This window comes from Ranitomeya variabilis, chromosome 4, assembly GCF_051348905.1.
Source record: "Ranitomeya variabilis isolate aRanVar5 chromosome 4, aRanVar5.hap1, whole genome shotgun sequence".
In the NCBI taxonomy this organism is placed as follows: Eukaryota; Metazoa; Chordata; class Amphibia; order Anura; family Dendrobatidae; genus Ranitomeya; species Ranitomeya variabilis.
The window spans coordinates 230,964,119-230,989,629 of NC_135235.1; the positions used below are offsets into that span (position 1 = coordinate 230,964,119).

The following is a 25,511-nucleotide window of genomic DNA, read 5'->3' on the forward strand; positions in this document are numbered from 1 at the left end:
TTAAAGATCGATACACAAGAAAACAATGTAGAATTCTTCATTTCTGTACAGGAAATGCTCCGATCTTTCACTTTTTTTGATGGAAGGATTCTTGCAAAATAACATGATCGCAGGTTGGGACCACAATGAACAATTGTGATATATGAGGGATCCGGGCAGCAAGTGTTAAAATTCCCTGCAGCGCCACCACGGGGGAAATAAGGTATTACACAATTCCCTTTAGAAACAATAGTCCGTCCGTGTAATGTATCAATGTGTTAATGCCAATAAAGCGGATAGCAAGATAATACATGGGTTGTTAATTTTATATGATAATATACATAATATCAAGTTTTCTCACATTTACAGAACTTCGAGTGGCTTTCCACAAACCACACAAAGAGGAGAAAGCTCACAGGAAAAAAACTAATTCATATAAATCCATTTTTGTTAATACAAGCTGAAGCTATGCCATGCACTATTTGCACTGAGTTGTGCCAGTGATGTCTACCCCACCCGTGGCACCAGCTCCTCCATAGACATATGTCCTGTTTGCCCAAGTTTTGTGAACCTGTTAGTGGCAAAAGCAAAAATACCATAAATGAAGCCCATTCTCCTGCTGTAGGCTCCATAGTGGGGTTAATGCTTAATGTTGTATTGGTAGACCCTTTGTAGGACTTTACTCCGTATGTGGGGTCTTGAACTAAGGATCATCAAAGGGGTCTACAGGGGAAACATCTACCAGGGTGGCTTAATCTATCCCCATGATGGACTGCCTATTTGTATCCTCCCTTTGCTATATTCCACTTTTAAAGGTGGACTCCAAAAATGATAGTGAGCAGCCAATCAGCAGCTTTCTATGTCCAAGTTATTTCTCCATCTATGATCCTTTTCACCAAAAATTGTTTTTATACGATAAATATATCTAGTCTTCTTCAAAAAACCTAAAACAAGTCTGAGAGGTAGTATTTTCTGCAGCAGAGAGAACCTTCTATCACCAGACACCTTCATATATTCACGCGTCAGTCACCAGAAGATGCCAGATGTCCACCACGTATTCCAGGTCTATGTGGTTGGGTTGGATTTATCTTGAGATACTTTGGAAAACTAGACATGATAAATATTCTAGGAGTGAGACGCTTGGCATCAGTACTACAATAGCTAATAATATAAAGCAAAACTATGAAATAAAGATGAGACATTGTTCGATGACCAGAACGTTGGACCGGCGGAGGTCCGTCTGGGAATTCCCTGCGGAGGTCACTGCAATACAAAAATAGGACATCACATTATTCTTGCATTAGAATTAGAACCTCGAATATTGCAAAATTCTGAAAATTTATGAGATACGGTTATAAGTTGGCCATTGTGATGACTCCTCGCAACGCAGTAACACAGTTGACGAACATCAATGTTTAATGGAGGGAGAAATCCACATAGGTCTCCATATCAGGATCCGGGCAATGGTCTCGTAGATGTATCACATCTCTTCTCACTATGACCTTTCAGATTCCATTTGACTTCCGTGCAGAAAGTATACTTGATTCTCCATCTTCATGAGCGCAATGATGCTCCCGATGTGCCACCACTGGTCCTCTATGGTGTGCGATCCGGGGATTATAAAGGTACGAAGCTCCAAACCCTGCAAGTCTGTAGAGCTGCTCATTAGTACGCTATGTAACACTTTCCTTCCCAGAACACCAATCACACAGCTTGGACAGTGTTGTCCCCCTCTCCATTATGGTCTACAACTGCCATAAATTGATGCCCAGTGGTCTTGGTACCTCCACTGCGGTACCTTCACACTAAACGATATCGCTAGCGATTCGTGACGTTGCAGCATCCTGGATAGCGATATCGTTGAGTGTGATAGGCAGCAGCGATCAGGATCCTGCTGTGATATCGCTGGTCGTTGAAGAAAGTTCAGAACTTTATTTGGTCGTCAGACCGGCGTGTATCGTCGTGTTTGACACCAAAAGCAACGATACCAGCGATGTTTTACACTAGTAACCAGGGTAAACATCGGGTTGCTAAGCGCAGGGCCGTAAAGTGAAAGTACAGCACAGCGGTGACGTCACCGCTCTGCTGTTAGGGCCGGCGCTCAGTCAGTGCAGGAAGCAGACGCTGGGGGACGCGAATGTGAGTATGTACTGTTTGTTTTTTTTACATTTTACGCTGGTAACCAGGGTAAACATCGGGTTACTAAGCGCGGCTCTGCGCTTAGCAACCCGATGTTTACCCTGGTTACCCGGGGACTTCGGCATCGTTGGTCGCTGGAGAGCGGTCTGTGTGACAGCTCTCCAGCGACCACGCAGCGACGCTGCAGCGATCGGCATCGTTGTCTGTATCGCTGCAGCGTTGCTAAGTGTGACGGTACCAAAAGTTGAGGGTCCCACAGATGAGCCTTGTATGTTTCAGATATTTTTCAGTTTAAAAAAAAGTTCTCCAAGTCCATTTTGTTTGTAGTTTTCCAACTTTAGGACACAGTATTTGTAAATCAATACTCTATATAGCTTAAGATCATATCTCTGTCCAAGGAGTTGTCCCATTCGGGCAAATTCATAAGATATCCCAAGGCTGGGAAACCACATCTATCTTGAGAATGAGCTCTTGGTGCACGGTTCTTTCTACCTCTGCGGGATCGTCAAAAGTTGCAAGATGGATCTTTTCAAGATTGATGTGGTCACAGCAGTGGGACTCTCATATACTCATCCTAACAATAAGCCATAAATGTCCCAAATGGGAATAATCCTCAAATATGAAACACTATCCTGATGGCTTTTGAGCAGCTGATTGGCACTGTGCTGAAATTAGTCTGTTGATTTTCCTCCAATAAGCCAACTGTTCTTCGGGGACATACAGAACACCGGACCTGTCCTCCAGCCTCCTGTACAGACTAATGGAAAGGTCTGGTCACATTCTTCTATAGTAGCTGACAATGTTTGGACAGGAAAGCTGCAGAGTCCTTCAGGAGGATCAATAATACTGATGTTTATTAATAATGGTCAGCGTAACACATTCACGACCCGAGCACGGACTGCGATGTGCTTACCGGTGACCATGATGCTACTGAGCTCAGGTCCGCACATGATGGATGACCGAAGCCACTACGGTGCCACAAAATGATGTCCAAAATACATTTATAAAAATAAAGTAGTGACTTTAATATATAGCAGCTTATGTACCGTAGTTCCCATTTCTGCTACAAAGGATGTATTACTTACCGCAAACACAAAAATGGCAGCAAAAAAGACAATTGGAATTACGAGTATACCGATGTACTGAAACGATCATCCTTTGCTACCTGTAGTTTAAAAATTAATATTAAAGAGTTGTCCAACCACTTTAAAAAAAATAGATAAATAACATTCAGAAAGCATAAAATAGTAAAGAGAAACTCCTCTAATTCCCAATTTCCATACCCTTCCAGTGCTCACATTTCCCGGGTCCCCACCGATCTCCACTTCTTGCGTAGTCCAGATTTTGGCTAAGCAGGAAGTACAAAGATTGGTGGGCAACCAGCAAAACATCAGGACAGGAAAGGTGGGGATCGTTGGGTTGGAAATTCTATATTTTAATATTAAATCCCACAAGCCATCCCAGTGGTGTCCTCACCGGCAGTGTTCTCGGTAGATGTGCCACCATCAGACTGGCGACTTTGTATATGGCTCACATCCGGTGCGACTTTGTGACACACTGCAATGATAAAAATAATTCTCATTAGACTATGAGTTCGGATATTGAGACTTCTTGGTGGCAGGGACAGTATTAATTCCTAGAAGTTCTCTAGACCTCGAGAATACACCAATATATTGGATAATCCAGACAAAAACAGTTGAACAATTGGAGAAATCTTTGACTGGAAGCCAAAGTCATTTTTAAGGGGTCTTAAATGTGAACCTGTCAGGTGGGATAAGTTATTTACCTGCAGATATGGGGTTAATCTGCAGGTTAGTAGCTTTATTAAGGTGCGTAGCTGCTGAACTGAAAGTGCGGCACCTGGGAGAAAATGAGCTTTGCTTTTTTTCAGGAGCTGACGGCTTTCAGTCATAGAGGTGTGGCTACAGTCACCGCTTATAGAACAGAGAGTGGTGACTGCAAGCACGCCCTGGCACTGACTGACTGAGCTCATGGTGCAGAAACGGCTGTCTGTCAGTGTCGGGGCATGCTTAGAGCCACCGTTCTCTGTGCTGTAAGCAGAACCTGTAGCTGCGCCTCTGTGACTGAAAGCTGGCGGCTCCTGGAAGAAATTAAATTCATTTTCTCCCAGGTGCCACACTGTCAGCACTGAGGCTAGGCAACTACAGAGCACTATTAACCTGCACATTAACTTTATATCTGAAGGACAGTGGTGCTATTGGACATGAGAGGTTGCCTTTCGATTGAGTTACAGGGTAGTCGTCAATGTATCGGGACTGTTGGGGAAGTTTTCTTCTGGAGGAGAGCTATTTTGCCCAGTTTTGACTAAGATTCCCTAGGACTTGACAGATCTTCAGAAGGAAAATAAGCTATTTCTTTAGACCACATGTGGTTCAATCAATGGACACAAGCAGTCGGCATGGAGGGAGATCTGGTCCTTCATACCTGCTAGCAACCTAATAAAGGGGTTGTCTCATTCATTAAAATTGCCAAGTTGTTGTCAAAATAAGAACTTTCTCAGAGGTTCTTGTTCAAGCCTACATACCGTGGAAAACGTAACACTGCCTATATTGATTCATCACGAGAAACAGCTTTGCACCCTATTTAGCTGTGATGACCTCTTGGCTTGTTTGGAATGACTTGTTTGGCATGACTTGTTGGGTGTTGGATACAAACACAATCTGCACTCAGGAACCTTTTTATATATCGTTCGATAGATTATGGACTTTTTCCTCCAATTGGGAAGATTTGGAACAATCTATGAGACCTGTCGCTTTATGAACTGTTTTAAGGACACTTTATGGCTTCCAATAAAGTCCGTAAGAACTAATGTGCCTTTCAGTATGCTAACCAACGGGCAGAAGAACTTGGCATGGATGGATAAAAATGGACACCTTCTTCTGTTGTACCTCATTCATGACTAAAACCTTAGGTCTTCCTGAGGTGCCCATAATGAGAATTACTTTTGCACCTTCTTTTTCAGTGCCCAATTTTACAAGGCTTATTGGATGCCCATATAGTAAGTTATGGACCTTCTCCTGCCTGAGATTAGGGTTACTTGGGGCAATCTGGAAGTCCTGACTTGCAATGAACCATCTCATCTTGAGTCCATCATGAAAACGGTTAGCACCACTGTCCATCTCTTTCTCCCCTATGTCTGGTCCTTGTTAAAGGACCTTTGGACCTGTCAATGCCTGAAGACCTGGTCTACTGAGCCTATTTAGTACGACCCACCTTGATGTCCATCTCATACCTGCAGAATTCATATCCACAAGATCACTCGTGCCTCGTCCTTTCCCATGTTCAACCCAAAAAGATTCAAGATCTTCATTTCTATTTTTTCTGTAGGAAATTTTCAGCAACGTCAAGTTTTTAAAACAAGCGTAGTAGTAATTCTTCAAGACTTCAACACTCTCGGGACAAAATGTGGCTTCATTAAGAGAGTCGGAATGGACATCTTCCCTGATGACAATTGGGAAATCAGTGACCGGGACGGTAATAGTACAGACTTCTACAAGAAAAAGAAGAGCAGAAGTTATACGTAGTCATGTATGGTGTAGTAATAGAGACAGAGCCCTCCCGTAGGTTTCTGTTTTGGGTGGAATGCACTTAAAGGGGAATTCGGACTACAGAATTGGGGGTCCTTGATCTTGTTGTGCCGATCAAAATGGCAAATAGTGGATAAAAAAAATGAGACGAAGAAGAAAAGAGCAGAAAGAGGAGTCCCCAATAACTCAGGTCCCCAAAAGGTGGTTACATTTATATGGTTAAAAAAAATCCTTTATCCTAAAATCTTTCTACCTTTGCAGATTAATATGATCTATTGTTTCCAGTCAGGAGCAATTTCAAGCTCAAAAAAAGCCAATCATAAGTCAATAAGGGCAGAGGGCAGAGCCAAAAAACTCCTGCCCCAGGAACATGTGTTTAGTGCCAAGATAAAGCTTAGCACACTTGTGGATGACACTGGTTGATGATTTATTAAGAGTTTATAATGTAGATACTTAATTAAATGCGTGGGCCAATTGTACAACACCCTAAAGAACAAATAAAGACATTAACTCGGCAAGATGTAGCAGATGGTTCAGTTACTGAAGAAGTGTCTGATGTAGTCACAGAAATCGAATGTGTATTGTAGGGGTTTGTGCTCCCTGGTAGTCACTTGGGCATGCACAGGCACCAAAAAGTCCTTTCTTCAGCACAAATAAATAACTAAACAGTCCTTTCTTCAGCACAAATAACCAAACAATCCTTTCTTTAGCACAAATAACCAAACAATCCTTTCTTCAGCACAAATAACCTAACAATCCTTTCTTTAGCACAAATAAATTGCCAAACAGTCCTCTCTCTGGATGATCGAAAGTAAATCAAACAATCTCATGAACTTGGTATTACAGGAACCTCTCAGGCAGCAGTACAGACTATCCACCAGCTCTGTCTTTCTCCAGCCTCAGCACAATACTCCTACCTGATCTAGACCAGGTGCATTTTATTAGGCAAGTAAGACCCAGACTGGAATATAAGAACGACCATTCTCAAAAGGATCTTTTGGTCACTTCTAAATCGTGTCCCTAAAATCCAGTAAAAAAATACACCATCTCAGTAACACAGATCTGCCCTCCAGGTTCTTACCTCCCGTCCTGCCTTCTTACAGTATATATAAAAATGAGAATACACAGATAATAGATAGATAATAGATAGATAATAGGTGAATGATAGATAGATGATAGATAGATAGATAGATAGATAGATAGATAGATAGATAGATAGATAGATAGATAGATAGATAGATAGATAGATAGATAGATACAGTTGTGTTCAAAAGTTTACATACCCCGGCAGAATTTTTGCTTTCTTGGCCTTTTTTCAGAGAATATGAATGATAACACCAAAATCAATGTGTAGTCATTATGACTTAAAAAGAGAAAACACAGTAGTTTGACAATAAATGGCTTCACCCAACCACGAACTATGAGTGGAGAAAAAGTTTTGGTTATCATTCATATTCTCAGAAAAAAGCCAAGAAAGCAAATAATCTGCCGGGGTATGTAAACTTTTGCGCACAACTGTAATAGATAATAACTATATAGATAAATGAATGATAGATAACAGACAAATAATAGATAGATAATAAATCGATGATAGAAAGATAGATAATAGATATATAGATAATAGATAGATAAAAGATAGATAATAGATAATAGATAAAAGATAGATAATAGATAGATAATAGATAGATAGATGATAGATAGATAGATAGATAGATAGATAGATAGATAGATAGATAGATAGATAGATAATAGATAAAAGATAGATAAAAGATATATAATAGATATACACTCACTGGCCACTTTATTAGGTACACCTGTCCAACTTCTTGTTAACACTTAATTTCTAATCAGCCAATCACATGGCGGCAACTCAGTGCATTTAGGCATGTAGACATGGTCAAGACAATCTCCTGCAGTTCAAACCGAGCATCAGTATGGGGAAGAAAGGTGATTTGAGTGCCTTTGAACGTGGCATGGTTGTTGGTGCCAGAAGGGCTGGTCTGAGTATTTCAGAAACTGCTGATCTACTGGGATTTTCACGCACAACCATCTCTAGGGTTTACAGAGAATGGTCCGAAAAAGAAAAAAAATCCAGTGAGCGGCAGTTCTGTGGGCAGAAATGCCTTGTTGATGCCAGAGGTCAGAGGAGAATGGGCAGACTGGTTCGAGCTGATAGAAAGGCAACAGTGACTCAAATCGCCACCCGTTACAACCAAGGTAGGCCTAAGAGCATCTCTGAACGCACAGTGCGTCGAACTTTGAGGCAGATGGGCTACAGCAGCAGAAGACCACACCGGGTACCACTCCTTTCAGCTAAGAACAGGAAACTGAGGCTACAATTTGTACAAGCTCATCGAAATTGGACAGTAGAAGATTGGAAAAACGTTGCTTGGTCTGATGAGTCTCGATTTCTGCTGCGACATTCGGATGGTAGGGTCAGAATTTGGCGTAAACAACATGAAAGCATGGATCCATCCTGCCTTGTATGGAGCATCTTTGGGATGTGCAGCCGACAAATCTGCAGCAACTGTGTGATGCCATCATGTCAATATGGACCAAAATCTCTGAGGAATGCTTCCAGCACCTTGTTGAATCTATGCCACGAAGAATTGAGGCAGTTCTGAAGGCAAAAGGGGGTCCAACCCGTTACTAGCATGGTGTACCTAATAAAGTGGCCGGTGAGTGTATAATAGATAATAGATAGATAGATGATAGATAGGTAGATGATAGATAAAAGATAGATAGATAATAGATAGATAGATGATAGATAAAAGATAGATAATAGATAGATAATAGATAGATAGATAGATAGATAGATAGATGATAGATAGATAGATAATAGATAGATGATAGATAAAAGATAGATAAAGATAGATAATAGATAGATAATAGATAGATAGATAGATAGATAGATAGATAGATAGATAGATAGATAGATGATAGATAGATAGATAGATAATAGATAGATGATAGATAAAAGATAGATAAAGATAGATAATAGATAGATAGATAGATAATAGATAGATGATAGATAAAAGATAGATGATAGATAATAGATAGATAATAGATAGATGATAGATAATAGATAAATAATAGATAGATGATAGACAGATAATAGATCCGTGCGTACCATCATCATATGTATCAGGTATCAGGTTCCCTTTTTTCTCCCCCACGGATCTCTCTCTATTTCCTGGGAGTAAATGATACAATGTTGCATTGGATAAATAACGTGTGAGTTACATTGTCTTTTCTCAGTGTGGTCAGGTTGTTCCCATGTTGTATGGTGTCTATGGCACAGATGGAGGCAGTGGGACAGCTGGGATACACTGGAGCATTAGTAATGTGAATGAGAGCTGAGGACCTACAGATACCGCTCACATCCCCACAGCGTGCCGCCCTCATGTTGGTAACTGCGACATCTCATGTATTGATTGAATGTACAATTTCCATCCTTCCGTCCATGACTCTCAGAATGGAGGGGTTGGGGCGCCTTCATCTTTTCTCCGTGCACTCCCGTCATCCTTAGCACAGCTCCAGTCTTGTGGATGGTGTTGTGTTATTTTACAGACAGATGACCCAGAAGAGAACGCTCAAACCCTTTCATTCCAAGGCTCCTCCATGGTCCTGACCCGATCAGTAACGGTAGATGCTAGTAATGTGTCACCACTTACAGATCGTTCATCCATCAAATTGCCATGGCTCGAGATGGAGCCGAAGGCCATTAAATAATAATTATATGAAAATACTATGATGGGAAAACTCTCAGACAATAAAGTTATAGCAAATCTACAGAGATCTTCACCTTTCAGATCAGCGCCAAGACTCCGTTCTGTGGATCTCTTCCTCCGGAGTTTCAGACTGTTCACAAAGTAGTTGCAACCTGTCGCTAAAAAAAATAAATATTTTTTTTTAACATTAATTAGGTAAAAAATGTGTTTATTTTTTATACCCTAATACTGGGAAATCTTGGTGGTCATAAAATGGCCACCACCATGGCAGATTTTACACTGCCTGATCTACAAAATCCAGATGACTACCCTTTTTAGAGAGATGTGGTAGGAGCTATTTACTTGTCACAACGTTTTCCCAGAATTTCTGACACAATAACAAAAAATAAGTTTTTATTGTTCCCACAAAGTAACAGTTTTACCTTCAGAGGTTATTTTTATGAAGGTCATATGTCGTGTTCTCGGTTCGCCCCAAATCTCTATATCGGCAGCACTGTTACAGATAATCTTAAGGAGAGATGTTTCTTCAAAACAAGCAGCGCAGGAATCAGAGATGTGGATATTTTCTGGACATAATGTCGGGTTTTGGAAAGTGTACCTCTGATCATTATGGATGAGAGTTAAGGGACAATTCGGCACTGGAACAGACTGTGTACAAATGATCGCTGACGGAGGAAAGTAAAGAGCAAATATATTAGTCATTGAATTGAAATCAACCATTGTAATAAACACATGGAAAATTCTGAAATAGCAAGAGTTAGATGGAATAGAGACAAAAGAGGCGTCCTGGATAAGAGATTGTAGATGAAAGAAGAGCTGCAAAATGAGAAGAGAAGGAAGCTGCTGGACATGAGATGTTGTGGGGAAGAGAGCTGCTGCAGAAGGAAGCTGCTGGACATGAGAGAAGTTGTGGGGAAGAGAGCTGCTGCAGAAGGAAGCTGCTGGACATGAGAGATGGGGAAGAGAGCTGCTGCAGAAGGAAGCTGCTGGACATGAGAGACGGGGAAGAGAGCTGCTGCAGAAGGAAGCTGCTGGACATGAGAGATGGGGAAGAGAGCTGCTGCAGAAGGAAGATGCTGCACATGGCAAAGAGAGCTGTACGGAAGGAAGCTGCTGGATATGAGCGATGTTGTGGGGAAGAGAGCTTCTGCAGAAGGAAGCTGCTGGACATGAGAGATGTGGGGAAGAGAGCTGCTGCAGAAGAAAGCTGCTGGACGAGAGAGGTTGTGGGAAGAGAGCTACTGGAGAAGGGAGTTGCAGGATAGGAGATAACTTATGAAGAGAACTGCTGGATAAGGGGGTTGCAGGACAGGATAGCAGTTGTGGGGAAGAGAGCTGCTGGAGAAAAATGCTGCTGGACAGGAGAGACATTGTGGGGAAGAGAGCTGCAGTGGAAGGAAGATGCTGGACATGAGAGACGCTGCGGGGGAAGAGAGCTGCTGCAGAAGGAAGCTGCAGGACATGAGCGGAGTTGGGGGAAAGAGCTGCTGCAGAAGGAAGCTGCAGGACATGATAGGAGTTGCTGGAGGTGGAAGAGCTTTGACAGAGAATAAAGCTGCTGTAGGAAAGAGAGGCCGGTGGGAGAACAGCTTCGGTTAGGAAAGTTGCAGGGACAGAAGATCTGCTGGACAAGAGATCAATTTCTGGTGGAAGAAGAGCTTCTGTATAGAAGCTGGACAGGAAGAAAACTTTTGGAGAGGAGAAAAGTCTCTAGAGGGGGAAGAGCTTTCTGTAGGGAAGAAGCGCTGCAGGTGACCAGGAGAGCTGCTGCTGGAGTTGCACATTAGTATTCTGAGCGCAGTCTGCAGTTTCAGAGCCCTTTTAGTAAATTAATTTAGCTTGTCCTGAATGACATCTAAAAAAGTGTGCCAGTCTAACTGAATATAGTAGAGAAAATATGTACAGATGTGCAGCAGTCAAACCAAAATACTTTCCAATGATCCCCTACATGCCAATTCTTGGCCACCTCCTGCACCATTGAGTTAAAAAAGAAGTGGTCATGACTGAGTTTTATGGGTGTGACGAACGAGCAGAGAAGTAAGCAACAGAAAAGAGACTCTAAAACATATGCGGTACTTACCAGACTGAGCCAGCTGGTATCTAAGAACGGAGCAGAGGGCAATGAAGAAAAATCCTGCAAATAAGGAACGCTGATTAGTAACTATGGCTCGGACTGGACAGATCTTCATCTTGAGCACAATCCTCTTGTTACATTTGACCCCGACCCTTTACAGCAATATATTATAGGATCATCTACCCGCACCTCGATTTGGAGAGTCAACCAAAAATATAAAAACTGTACTGTACTGTAGGAGTGTTGATGACCACTGACGACAGAAGCTGGTGGTCTTGGTTCTAGTTACCATACGGCACAGACAGTGGGGATCTCTGGGACAGTGCCGTTAATGTGTGGTGTAGCCACATGGTGACTGGCGAGTCATGTGCCATAGGGAGGTGGTGACAATAGCAAACACCAGCCTTCACCATGATATTTGGATCCAGGGACAGGTCAAATAATTAAACCTTTGCCTGAAGGAAAGCCCAGCTACCCATTAAACTCTGCAGAACGGTGGCCAAAGGCTGAAATTCTTTGATGACTTACCGTTTCTGACGGCTTTTTTAGGCAACGTAAGATGAAATTTTCCAGACAAGCTACCTATAGTGAAAAAATACCAATTATGAAGAGAAGAGAATCAGTAGTAAAAATCTCATATATCCACATGATTTTCAACGATGATCCAATGATTTGAAGGCGGCATCAGGAAATGACCCATAGCTCACGTCAGAAAATCGGGCAAACACAGGATCCAATTATCAGGGGTGCAAAAAAGGCAATTGTTTCAGGGACATCAAAGACATTAAACCATTTATGGGTTCCTCAAACATCCAGCTCAAGGGTACAAACCAGCCCCAAAGTGGGAAATTCAATAAGTCCCACTCCAACCAGCACCACCATCATTCTCATAGGGATCTGTAGATGACACCATTGTGGTATATAATGAATGGCTGGGCTCCACAATGTTCTACCAATAAACAACATTGGGTCAAATGTCTTCTGCTTCACCCAGGTCTCATCTACTTTGGCTTTCTCCAATTTTTGAGTTGGATTTTGCCTGAAGAGCTTACCTGGTCTTGGACGTGGACCCTTGACGAGCACCACTGCCTTTATCTTTTTGCTTTTCCTTTTCCTCTGCCTCTTCTTCTTCACCTTTGTTTCAACCGGCAGTAGACCAGAGGCCTCTGGCTCTGAGGTTATTTCTAGGGGTGGTAAAGGTTCCTTGTCGGGATCCTGCTCAATGGTGCAAGGTTGCTGACTGACGTTTAGGATTTCGTCTGTGCAAAACCTTCAAAAAATGGCAACACAAGATAGAATCCTCATTATCTGCATGACATTTCAGGAAGTCGCGACTTCATCGGTTATGGGACACCACGACTATGAAAGATGGAGCCACCACCACTATGAAAGATGGAGCCAAGAACCTAATTCTGACCCGTGTGGTCCTGACTCGTGTCGATACCCCAATCTGAGTATTTCTCATTGATGACTTCTTGTTTTCTCTTCTGTACACACTTTACGCCACTCAGCATCCTGTATCTATCTGAAATCAAGTGTCTGAGAAAAGTCAAGATATTTGATCTCTACAACCTCATCTAGGTCCAGTCTACAACTTATCCCATAATGGATCCTAAATGGGTTGTCTCCTTTGGACAATCGTTTTTTTTTGTGCATGATGATCAGCTGATTTCACCCCAGTGATCGACTGAAATCTGGAAATTTACCAGCAAGTGCTGAATATGCCTGCAGCACCCCCGCAGGTAGAATAAAGTATTACACTGGAAATTTACCAGCAAGTGCTGAATATCCCTGCAGCACCCCCGCAGGTAGAATAAAGTATTACACTGGAAATTTACCAGCAAGTGCTGAATATCCCTGCAGCACCCCCGCAGGTGAAATAAAGTATTACACTGTGCTCATTTAGAGTAATGACATGCCAGGTCCTCAGAAAAATAGGAGAAACTTCTCTACTGTTTTAATAGACCAGGGTCCTGAAAAGGGGGCTCCTTCAACCTGGTTACCAACTTTAATAAATGCTCAAAGAAGGCCCTGGAAAGTTAGAAATGTTTTCATATATTTAAGTGGTTTCTGGTTTTGACAGATAGAAGATATTACCTATTGGAGATGTTCCCTTACCCCTCATTGGCAGGTGGCTCATTCGCAGTCACAGTGATGTCTACAGAACTTCTGTGGAGGAAAAACAAGTGAAACACAAAGTATATAAAGTATATAGTGAGAACCATCGCTCCTTATACAATAATAACCACATGTATCATATACAAATGTAAGGCAAGACACTGCTTCCAAAAAATGCTAGCTACATGCCCAACCAATTCTACAAGATTTTGGAGGCATTTGTGGGAATTTTTGTACCTTCATCCACAGGATTATTTGTGAGGTCAGACCCTGTTGTTGGGGGGTCCGGGCTCACAATCTCCATTTTAGGTGTTGGATGGGGCTGAGGTCCAGACTCTGCGGCCGCTCATGTCCCCCCATATCTGTATGGGGCTTGTGCACTGGGCACAGTCATGAGGAGCAGATAAGGGTCTTCTCAAACTACTCTCACAAAGCTGAAGCTACAGTTGTCCACAATGTCTTGTGCTGAAGATTAAGATTCCCCATCAGCTGTGCTATATACTGTGCAGACTGTGCTATATACTATGAGGGCTGTGCTATATACTATGCGGGCTGTGTTTATATACTATGCGGGCTGTGTTTATATACTATGCGGTCTGCGCTATATGCTGTGCGAGCTGTGCTATATACTATGAGGGCTGTGTTATATACTATGAGGGCTGTGCTATATACTATGTGGGCTGTGCTATATAATATGAGGCTGTGTTATATACTATGCGGGCTGTGCTATATACTATGGGGTATATTATATTCTATGGGGGAGGCTGTGTTATATACTATTGGGGGGTATATTCTATTCTATTGGGGAGGCTGTGTTATATACTATGGGGGTATATTATATTCTGTGGGGGTATATTATATTCCATGAGGTAGGCTGTGTTATATACTATTTGGGGGGTATGTTATATTCTATGGGGGAGGCTGTGTTATATACTATCAGGGGTATATTATATTCTATGGGGGAAGCTGTGTTATATACTATGTGGCTGTGTTATATACTATGGGGGGTACATTATACATTATATTCTATGGGGAAAGCTGTGTTATATACTATGGGGTACATTATATTCTATGTGGGGCTACATTATATACTATGGGGAGGTGGGCTATGTTATATTCTATGGGGGGCTACATTATATTCTATGGGGGGCTGTATTAGATTTTATGAGGGAGAATTGCATCATACTCTTTGATGGGGCTACATTATATTCTATGGGGGCTGTATTATATTTATATTCTATGAGGGGTGATTGCATCGTACTCTGAGTGGGCTACATTATACTATATGAGGGGGGCTGCATTATATTCTATGGGGGGCTGTATTATATTTATATTCTATGAGGGGTGATTGCATCATACTTTAATGGGGCTACATTATACTATATGAGGGGGGCTGCATTATATTCTATGGGGGTCACATTATACTCTGTGGGGTGGTTGCATTTACCATTATACTCTGTTGGGTAGCTGCATTATGCTCTATGGGGTGGCTGCATTATACTATATGTGGGCTGCATTATACTGTATCGAGGACTATGGAGAATACATTATACTATACGAAGAACTATGGGGTGCATTATACTATGGGAAGAGAATTGTACTACATGGATGACTAAGGTGGTGCATTATACTATATGTAGCACTATGAAGAGTGTATTATACTATGTGGTGGACTGAGCAGTGTATTTTAATATATGGAGGACTATGAGGAGTGTATTATACTATATGGAGGACTATGAGGAGTGTATTATACTATATGGAGGACTATGAAGAGTGTATTATACTATATGGAGGACTATGGGAAGTGTATAATACTATATGGAGGACTGAGTGCATTATACTATATGGAGGACTATGGGGCACATTATATTATATGAAGGACTATGGAGTGTATTATACTAAACAAGCAAAATGCTGCCTATTCATCGAATAATTGGATTGTTTATGCCGGAACAGAAATCCTTGTTCTCAGCAGCACATCGCCGGTGTAAACTGTAGATTTTCTGCTGATAACATGATACTGTATGGTGATCTGTTAGTGATCTATTAGTGATCATTCTGTCCCCATCATTCTTTCTCAGACTGTGGAAATAGGCTGGGAAACAAGCATTGAACAATTTCAATATTGTCGATCAAACTCAGTTAGTGGCCTGAGATCAGCGCAGGTAAATACAACCGAAATGCTTCTGTGTGATGTACAATATGTTAGCCCCACTTTGCCTAAAACTGGCCCTGACTGGAGCTAAGGGTCCGCAGCCGCCCACTGATAACAGCCCATAGCATTATCCTCCTCCATCATTTGTACAGGGGGCACAATGCAGTCAGGGGGAACGTCCTCCTGGAATCACCAAACCCAGACTCCTCCATCAGACGCAGATAGAGAAGTGTGATCCGTCACTGCACAGAACACGTCTCCTCCAGAGCCCAGCGGTGGCGGCTTTACACCACTCCATCCGACGCTCGTCATTGTGCTTGGTGATGTACGGCTGCATGCAGCTGCTCAGCCATGAAGGGTGGCACAGTGTTTATACCAGAGGAGATCTGGACTCTGCAGTTATGGGGTCAGCAGGACGGTGGTGACTTTTCTGCTCCTTCACACTCGGCCCCCGCTCTGTAGCATTACGGGGTCCCACTTCATGGCTGAGTTGCTGCGGTTCCTTCGACTTCTCAATAATATCACTCATAGGTAATGGTGGCAGATTCAGGAGGGAAGAAAAGTCATGAATGGGCATAATACCCCAGTGGCTCTTATTACAGGATTGCGCTGGTATCAGGAACTCTGCACCACCGGCCACTCTGTCACATGATAAAGGCAAATGGCATGGTGGGGGGCCGAAGTTATACACCAGGGGGAAGGGCCAGAATTTAGACACCTGAGGCGAGGGGCCAGAAGTTATACACTGGGGTGAGAGACCGGAATTTATACACCGGAGGAAAGGGACAGAAGTTATACAGCTGGGGCGAAGGGCCAGAAGTTATACACCTGTGGCGACGGGCCAGAAGTTATACAAAAGGGCTGAGGGGCCAGAAGTTATACACCTGAGGCGAGGGGCCAGAAGTTATACACTGGGGTAAGAGACCAGAAATTATACACCTGAGGCGAGGGACCGGAAGTTATACACCAGGGGCGAGGGACGGGAAGTTATACACCAGGGGCGAGGGACCGGAAGTTATACACCAGGGGCGAGGGACTGGAAGTTATACACCAAGAGGTAGGGCCAGAAGTTATACACCTGAGGTGAGGGGCCGGAAGTTATACACCTGAGGCGAGGGGCCAGAAGTTATACACTGGGGTGAGAGACCGGAAATTATAAATTGGGGGAAAGGGACAAAAGTTATACAGCTGGGGCGAGGGATCGGAAGTTATACACCAGGGGGTAGGGCCAGAAGTTATACACCTGAGGCTAGGGGCCCGAAGTTATACATTGGGGGCGAGGTGTAAAATGAAAATTATGTATTGGGGTTGAGGAGCCGGAAGTTTTGGACCAGCAGCGAGGGGCTGAATGTTATATGTTATACATTGGGGGCGATGAGGCTGAAGAAGAAGACTGTTCTTTGTTAAAGAAATGTATCAATGTTGTTCTCCTTATAGTGTATGTCCAGGTCTTATAGCGATATCTTCAGTGCGATGATCACTTTCCTATCTCCTTTCTGACCACTTACTCTTTTTCCTTGGAAGGAGAATCATCAGCAATTATGGCCATGTCTGCAGAATATCTGCTGAGAAAATAGAGTAAAAGATAAAATTACTAAACCTCCCCAGTTCTTTTCTCATCATCTGAATTCTAGATATTATAGATATTCTATCATGGCATCTCAAAGAGCATTACACCTTCAGAGTATACCTACGAGTCTACAGCTTTTATCATAATTTCATTAGATAGGTGGAGAATAAAATTATAAAAGTAACTTCTTGACTTCCTGCTGCCACCACTAGATGGACCTCAGGAGTTTACTAATTATAGGTGTGTCCTAATGGAGCAGAGCTGCAGTATAGAGCATGAAAAAGTAGCATCCTGAACCCTTGATAAAAATAAAAAAAAAATGTTAGTGGACTTTAAACTATTTCAAACACACAGTGCCCTGCGGACAACGCACTAACCAAGATGAGGAAAATATACAGTATGCATTACCCAGGGCAGTCATTTCACTATAGAATTAAATCTTCACTGATTACTCATAGTGTGTGTTATTAATAGAAGGTGGAAACCAGAAAATCCCTGACAGCATAGCGACAAGACAGCAAACACCCGCAGTGTTTCTATAGGGCAAATGTCATATTCTGGGCTGCAAAGTTCAGCACAAAGTAGTGTGCAGGGAACAAAACTTGCATCATCACTGAGTTCGTGCCTTTTCGTTTGCTTCCGTAGTGTTACTTTTTGTATATGAGCTGTAAGTAAAAAACTTCAATTCTTTATTACAATAATCAAGTCATATAGAATATGTATAAAAACATAAAAAGGCGAATATCAAAATCAGGCAAAAATCATAAAGTACAACTGACGTTAATGACTAAATGGTGATGAGTCTGACAGCCGCAATGTAGAAATAAATGTATATCGGTCACAAATACAAGTATATGGTGGGTTAAAAGCCCTACCGCAAAAATTATATGAAAGGAAATGACATGAAGAGTTCTCTGTTGGAGAATGTATAATATATAAAAATATATATATAATGCCTGCTGCAGTGCAGTAGCACACAACCTCCACCAGGGGGTGCTGGTGAAGGCAAACGGGTACACTCACACTGAAATCACAGAGCAGCAGGCAGGAGCCACTAGGTGGCGAAAGAGTAGTCAGACAAGGCCGGGTCAGCAACAGAGAGGGAATGAAGTACCAGAGGTCACAGCAATACGCGTAGTCGGAAACCAGCCAAAGAAGTCAGAGCCAATCGGGAGCAGGAAAGCCAGAAATGCAAGACAGTAAAATGGGTCAGAGAACAAGCCGAGTCAAATACCAAGGGATCACAATACGGAGAGCGAGTACAACAACGAGTGAAGTCACAGGGGAACACAGGAACGGGACCTAAGTAAACGGGCAGAGGATAAATCAGGGTGTAACAGGGTCAACTGCTCAAGCCAGAGACCGGAACTATAACTGACACTGCTAGCAGGTAACAGCGGACTGAAATAGCCAGAAACCAAAACGAGGCAGGGAAGATTAACCCCCACATGACCATCCCATGGAGAGAATAATCAGAAACAAACCCCGGACTGGATCATGACAATATATCTCCCAAGCAGGTGCCTGCAAAAGAGAGAAATTAATATGGCATATGGGCTACAGGCGAATAGCCACTGGGACAGAATAGGAAACACAATTGCGTAAGTGAATCATTCATTGAAAAAATTGTTTCTAAAGTAAGCCTTAGATGTATAAAGGATAGGCTCAATTGTGAGCAGCATAGCACAAAAGCTGGAAATACCAGTGTACAAGGGTAAACACAGACTTGTATTGCAGCCAAACGAGCACCCAGAAGCTGTACGCGAAATGCACGTTGGGGTGCTCCTTTTTTTACTTACGGCTCATGTGCTTCCATGTTTATAGGATTTTAGTGTTTATTTTGGTGAGAACCCTTAATGGCGTTGGTCCATTAGGTAATTTTTGCATAGTTCCACAATTTTAAAGGGGTTTTCCACTTTAACAAATCTTGTAATCCCCCCTCAAAAAAACAACACAGATATTACTCTCCCCATGTTCAGTTCCAGCCCTCCACCATTGCTCCAATATATGTGTTTTGAATTCAGTAGTGATACCTCAGCTGCAGTGCACATCCCCGCTGCAGCCAATCACTGTCAAGTATAATTTATGCTGTGTGGGGGCATTATTTTTTTGGGAGCATTATTATTTTTTGGTGGCACACTTGGATATTCTTACTTTAGTGGGGACATAGGAGTATAATTACTTTAATGGGAACAAAATCTATTATCTACCTATTATCTATCATTCTATTATCTATCTATTATCTATCATTCTATTATCTATCTATTATCTATCTATCTATCTATCTATCTATCTATCTATCTATCTATCTATTATTTATCTATTATCTATCTATTATCATCCATCTATCATATATCTATTATCTATCTATTATCTACTTATTATTTATCTATCCATCTATCTGGGACAAGGGGGCATCCTCTACGTCTGGAGGAAAAAAGGTTTAACCCCTTCATGACCGTGGGATTTTCCGTTTTTCCGTATTCGTTTTTCACTCCCCTCCTTCCCAGAGCCATAACTTTTTTATTTTTCCGTCAATTTGGCCATGTGAGGGCTTATTTTTTGCGGGACGAGTTGTACTTTTGAACGACATCATTGGTTTTACCATGTCGTGTACTAGAAAAAGGGAAAAAAATTCCAAGTGCGGTGAAATTGCAAAAAAAGTGCAATCCCACACTTGTTTTTTGTTTGGCTTTTTTGCTAGGTTCACTAAATGCTAAAACTGACCTGCCATTGTGATTCTCCAGGTCATTACGAGTTCATAGACACCTAACATGACTAGGTTGTTTTTTACCTAAGTGGTGAAAAAAAATTCCAAACTTTGCAAAAAAATAAATAAATAAAATTGCGCCATTTTCCGATACCCGTAGCGTCTCCATTTTTCGTGATCTGGGGTCGGGTGAGGGCTTATTTTTTGCGTGCCGAGCTGGCATTTTTAATGATAGCATTTTGGTGCAGATACGTTCTTTTGATCGTCCGTTATTGCATTTTAATGCAATGTCGTGGCGACCAAAAAAACGTAAATCTGGCGTTTCGATTTTTTTTTTCATTACGCCGTTTAGCGATCAGGTTAATGCTTTTTTTTTATTGATAGATCGGGCGATTCTGAACGCGGCGATACCAAATATGTGTAGGTTGGGTTTTTTTTTTATTGATTTATTTTGATTGGGGCGAAAGGGGGGTGATTTAAACTTTTATATTTTTTTTATTTTTTTCACATTTTTTTTTACTTTTTTTTTTAACTTTTACCATGCTTCTATAGCCTCCATGGGAGGCTAGAAGCAGGCACAGCACGATCGCCTCTGCTACATAACAGCGATCATCAGATCGCTGTTATGTAGCTAAAATGCAGGTGTGCTGTGAGCGCCGACCACAGGGGGACGCTCACAGCCACCGGCGATCAGTAACCATAGAGGTCTCCAGGACCTCTATGGTTACCTTCCTGACGCATCGCCGACCCCCGATCATGTGACGGGGGTCGGCGATGCGCTCATATCCGGCCGCACGGCCGGATGCGGTAGTTAAATGCCGCTGTCTGAGTTTGACAGCGGCATTTAACTAGTTAATAGCGGCGGGTGATCGCGATTTCACCCGCCGCTATTGCGCGCACATGTCAGCTGTAAAAAACAGCTGACATGTCGCGACTTTGATGTGCGCTCACCGCCGGAGCGCACATCAAAGCGGGGGTCCCGACATGTGACGTACTATCCCGTCACATGTCGGGAAGGGGTTAAGCATAATACCAGACGCGGATTCTTTACTGTAAGAGCAGTGAGACTGTGGAACTCTCTGCCGTATGATGTTGTAATGAGTGACTCATTGCTTCAATTTAAGAGGGGACTGGATACCCTTCTGGAAAAGTATAATATTACAGGGTATATATATTAGATTCCTTGATAGGGCGTTGATCCAGGGAACTAGTCTGATTGCCGTATGTGGGGTCGGGAAGGAATTTTTTTCCCCATGATGGAGCTTACTCTTACCACATGGGTTTTTTTTGCCTTCCCCTGGATCAACATGTTAGGGCATGCTAGGCTATGGGTTGAACTAGATGGACTTAAAGTCTTCCTTCAACCTTAATAACTATGTTACTATCTATCCATCTATCTATTTCTATCTATCTATCTATCTATCTATCTATCTATCTATCGATCGTGGATTAATCTCAGAGTCCCTTATAGTTCCAAAACTCCACCGTCTAGGCCTAGAGCTGCGCCATTTTGACAGGGACAACGCCTTTGAAGTGTGAGGACGTGTGACCACATATGTAGCAGAACGCCTCATACCAATACACTGCAGACTGACGGACAGGTGAGCAGAAGACTTACAGCCACTGGTGTCCAGGGATCTGTGCGACCTCCGCTGTCACTTCTTCACTTGTCAGGAGGCTCTTCTGTCTGATATTCTGATAGCGTCGCCTTGTACTTTCTTTTTTAGCTTCCTGATTTGGGAGGACTTTGAGGTGAAACGCCCACAGGAACTTATCAGACTTCTCTCTCAGCTGTAACATACGAAAGATCATATCCCATTCTTAAAGCTGAATGTGACTCGCCGAGCACTGGGCTAGATGTCGTCTGCATGGAAATTATTTTTTTAGGTCTTTGAAGACAGTTTGGGTTTTTCAGTTACCATATTGTGTTCACATAATACCTTCATACAGAGCCACAAAATAGAGCCAGAAGTGCCCGTATAACACCGAGCCCGGCAGACATGTGGTTAAAATCTAGAATAAAAAGAATGAATAGATACCCTCCAGTAAGTTAGTAATCAGTAGTAGCACAGGTATAACAGGGAACTTAAGGCCCCGTCTCACATAGCGATTTACCAACGATCACGACCAGCGATACGACCTGGCCGTGATCGTTGGTAAGTCGCTGTGTGGTCGCTGGGGAGCTGTCACACAGACAGCTCTCTCCAGCGACCAACGATCAGGGGAACGACTTCGGCATCGTTGAAACTGTCTTCAACGATGCCGAAGTCCCCCTGCAGCACCCGGGTAACCAGGGTAAACATCGGGTTACTAAGCGCAGGGCCGCGCTTAGTAACCCGATGTTTACCCTGGTTACCAGCGTAAATGTAAAAAAAAACAAACAGTACATACTCGCCTTCTGATGTCCGTCAGGTCCCTTGCCGTCTGCTTCCTGCTCTGACTGAGCCGCCGTACAGCGAGAGCGCAGCGGTGACGTCACTGCTGTGCTGCGCTCTCGCTGTACGGCCGGATCTCAGTCAGAGCAGGAAGCGGACGGCAAGGGACCTGACGGACATCAGATGGCGAGTATGTACTGTTTGTTTTTTTTTACATTTACGCTGGTAACCAGGGTAAACATCGGGTTACTAAGCGCGGCCCTGCGCTTAGTAACCCGATGTTTACCCTGGTTACCAGTGAAGACATCGCTGGATCGGTGTCACACACACCGATTCAGCGATGTCAGCGGGACCTCAACGACCAAAAAAAGGTCCAGGCCATTCCGACACGACCAGCGATCTCACAGCAGGGGCCTGATCGCTGGTACGTGTCACACATAGCGAGATCGCTACTGAGGTCGCTGTTGCGTCACAAAACTTGTGACTCAGCAGCGATATCGCTAGCGATCTCGCTATGTGAGACGGGGGCTTTAGTTGACATAATTTTGATCAAAAGAGCCTGAAGCCATCCAACCGCGACAAGGTGACCCAATCAGGATGGTCCATAACTCTAGTATCTCACCTTGCTATGTGCCATCAGGCCTCAAAATAGGCAGTGAATTAATTTCTAGTGGGGTGTTGACCTCAATAGTTAGTTGTTTGATCTTTTTTTCTTTGAAGATTGCACAGCTTAGGGGAATACTGATGAAAGGTGGTCTGGTCCATAGGAGAGCTGATGAAGACTTGGTCTGGTTCATGTGAGATCTGGTGAAGGAGTGGTCTGGTCCAAGTAAATTGGTGGGGAAAAAGAGGTCTAGTCCATAGGAGAGCTGGTGAAGAAGTGCTCTGGTCCTTTGGAGAGTTAGTCTGGTCCATTGGAAAGCTGGTGAAGGAGTGGTCTGGAGCAAAGAAAAGGTTGTGAAAAAGAGGTCTATTCCATAGGAGAGCTGGTGAAGTCGTCTGGAGCAAAGAAGAGGTGAAAAAGACTTCTAGTCCATAGGAGAGCTGATGAAGAAGTGCTCTGGTCCATGGGAGAGTTGGCCTGTTCCATACTAAAGCTGATGAAGAAGTGGTCTTGACAAAAGGAAAGGTGGTAAGGAAGTGGTCAGGTCCATAGGAGAGCTGATGAAGAAAAGGTCTGGTCCATAGGAAATTTGGTGAAGAAGTGGTCTGGTCCATGGGAGAGTTGGTGAAGAAGTGGTCTTCTCCATAGGGGAGCTGATGAAGACATGATCTGTTTTATGAGAGAGCTGGTGAAGGAGTGGTCTGGTCCATAGGAAAGCTGGGGAAGAAGTGGTCTGGAGCAAAGAAAAGGTGGTGAAAAAGAAGTCTAGTCCATAGGAGAGCTGGTGAAGAAATGGTCTGGTCCATGGGAGAGTTGGCCTGTTCCATAGGAAAGCTGGTGAAGAAGTGGTCTTGACGAAAGGAAAAGTGGTGAGGAAGTGGTCAGGTCCATATGAGAGTTGATGAAGAAGCGGTCTGGTCCATAGGAAATTTGGTGAAGAAGTGGTCTTGGCCATGGGAGAGTTAGTGAAGGAGTGGTCTAGTCCATAGGAGAGATGGTGAGGAAGTAGTCAGGTACAAAAGAGAGGTGATGAAGTGGTCTGGTCAAAGACAAAGGTATCATGATGCAGAAAGATATTCCATAATGTGGATCTTGAGATGTAACTATACAGATTTCCTAGTTTTTGTTGACTTTCTGCATGGTGATATCTTTCTATAAGAATGGCAACATCTGTGTATGCAAATTGTGGTGGTAGTTGTAATCTATGCACAAAAATGTATTGAATCATTGTATTTCTGATTCCAAGAAAAGTGAAAAAATGCTTTTCATGCATGATATGACGCCAAATTCTCATGGGTGGAAAAAGATACTGAAACAAAACACTAAATGTGTTCACCGAACAACTACTGAAAGGTGAAATATTCTGATACTGAGAGTCTGTCCTGGTAGATTTACTTACCACAGATGGAGAGATTGTCATGTTTGCAAAAATGTAATGAAAATTAGTCTTCTCCTACCACAAAGTAACAAACTCTAACCCTGGAAATGAATGACAAACGTTTTCAGTCTGCGGGATTTTCAGAGTTTTCCCTAAATAAACAATTTTGTAGAGATTCAGTAGAGAGCACAGAGGTTACATTATTTGTGAATTGTTTCCATTTTTTGGGTGGAAAATGGCCAAAGTCAACAATAACCAAAGGGACGGGGCTTAAAAGGAATCTGGCAAAAAGAAAATTGTCCCAAAATTGCCACCATTACCTGAAATATGTCTCTTTATAAGTGTAATTGTGCTAAATCAGTCTTTCCATTCGAGGAGGTGGAAACGCTGACGGATCAAGTACCTGTCCACCTCTTGTTTGGTATGACTGACGTCCCTGAAGGACAGGCCTTGTGATGATGATCCTTGCTCTCACTGTGTCAGTCAAGTCACAAAAGGGGTATAAGATGTGGACAGCTTGATGTGACTCTACAGCATCAGTCCATGACTGGAAGCACTGGATTGGCATACGGTACAAGGGATGGTGATACTTTCGTGAAGAAGAACTGTGTACACCAGCTACCATGTAATAGCTAATCTAGAGGTGAGTAAAAGTTGGAGTTTTAGAAAGCGCTGTCACCTGGTGGATAAATGATGCTCTATTGCAGTCGTAATGTTGATAAAGTGATACTTTAATTTGTACACATCAGCGATCACAATAGAAACCAATTTATGAACAGGAACCTTCATTGAGCAATGAACCTGTGGCGCCCCTAGGGGTATTTGCCACAAAAATAGTTATTGACACAAAATACAAATGTTAAAATAGCAAGACTGCACTACCATCTCCGGCCAGAAGGGGGAGCTCCAGAGACTCCCCTTGATCTATTCTGGTTTGAGAAAAAGATTGGCAGTTGGGTTGAGGAGCTGAAAGTGTGAGGTCGTATAACTGAGCTCCTAACAGCCCTATGACGGATTATAGGTCTGTAATACCCATAGTAGGAAAAGAGGAATAGAGAAAAAGGACATTGTGAGAACCGGGTAGTAATAACCTCTACCCAGAATAGGCGCAGAGACGGATACCGGATCCG

At 42.8% G+C, this 25,511-nt stretch overlaps 1 protein-coding gene across 1 annotated transcript; it reads right to left on the reverse strand.

Moving 5' to 3' along the window:
• Positions 1 to 1,007: 1,007 nt before the first annotated feature.
• LOC143767805 (uncharacterized) lies at positions 1,008 to 24,423 on the reverse strand. The gene is made up of 13 exons (XM_077256326.1): positions 24,403 to 24,423; positions 21,643 to 21,815; positions 17,253 to 17,306; positions 13,590 to 13,640; positions 12,524 to 12,741; positions 12,000 to 12,053; positions 11,478 to 11,531; positions 9,820 to 10,062; positions 9,472 to 9,555; positions 8,797 to 8,859; positions 5,372 to 5,629; positions 3,595 to 3,675; positions 1,008 to 1,242 (listed from the first exon to the last, which is right to left on the reverse strand). The coding sequence occupies exons 1-13, from the start codon at positions 24,421 to 24,423 to the stop codon at positions 1,160 to 1,162; spliced, it is 1,437 nt and encodes a 478-aa protein (XP_077112441.1). The 3' UTR covers positions 1,008 to 1,159.
• Between the last annotated feature and the right edge of the window lie 1,088 nt (positions 24,424 to 25,511).

What these genes read in the sequence shown, in the direction of transcription:
- LOC143767805 (XM_077256326.1), bottom strand. Translation starts at nt 24,423, where the DNA reads ATGACAATCTCTCCATCTGTG. An exon ending in ATCCCTGGACACCAGTGGCT is followed by an intron (nt 17,307 to 21,642) that starts GTAAGTCTTCTG and finishes TTTTCTCAGCAG; the next exon opens with ATATTCTGCAGACATGGCCA. An exon ending in ATCTACCGAGAACACTGCCG is followed by an intron (nt 1,243 to 3,594) that starts GTGAGGACACCA and finishes TTTGTATTGCAG; the next exon opens with TGACCTCCGCAGGGAATTCC.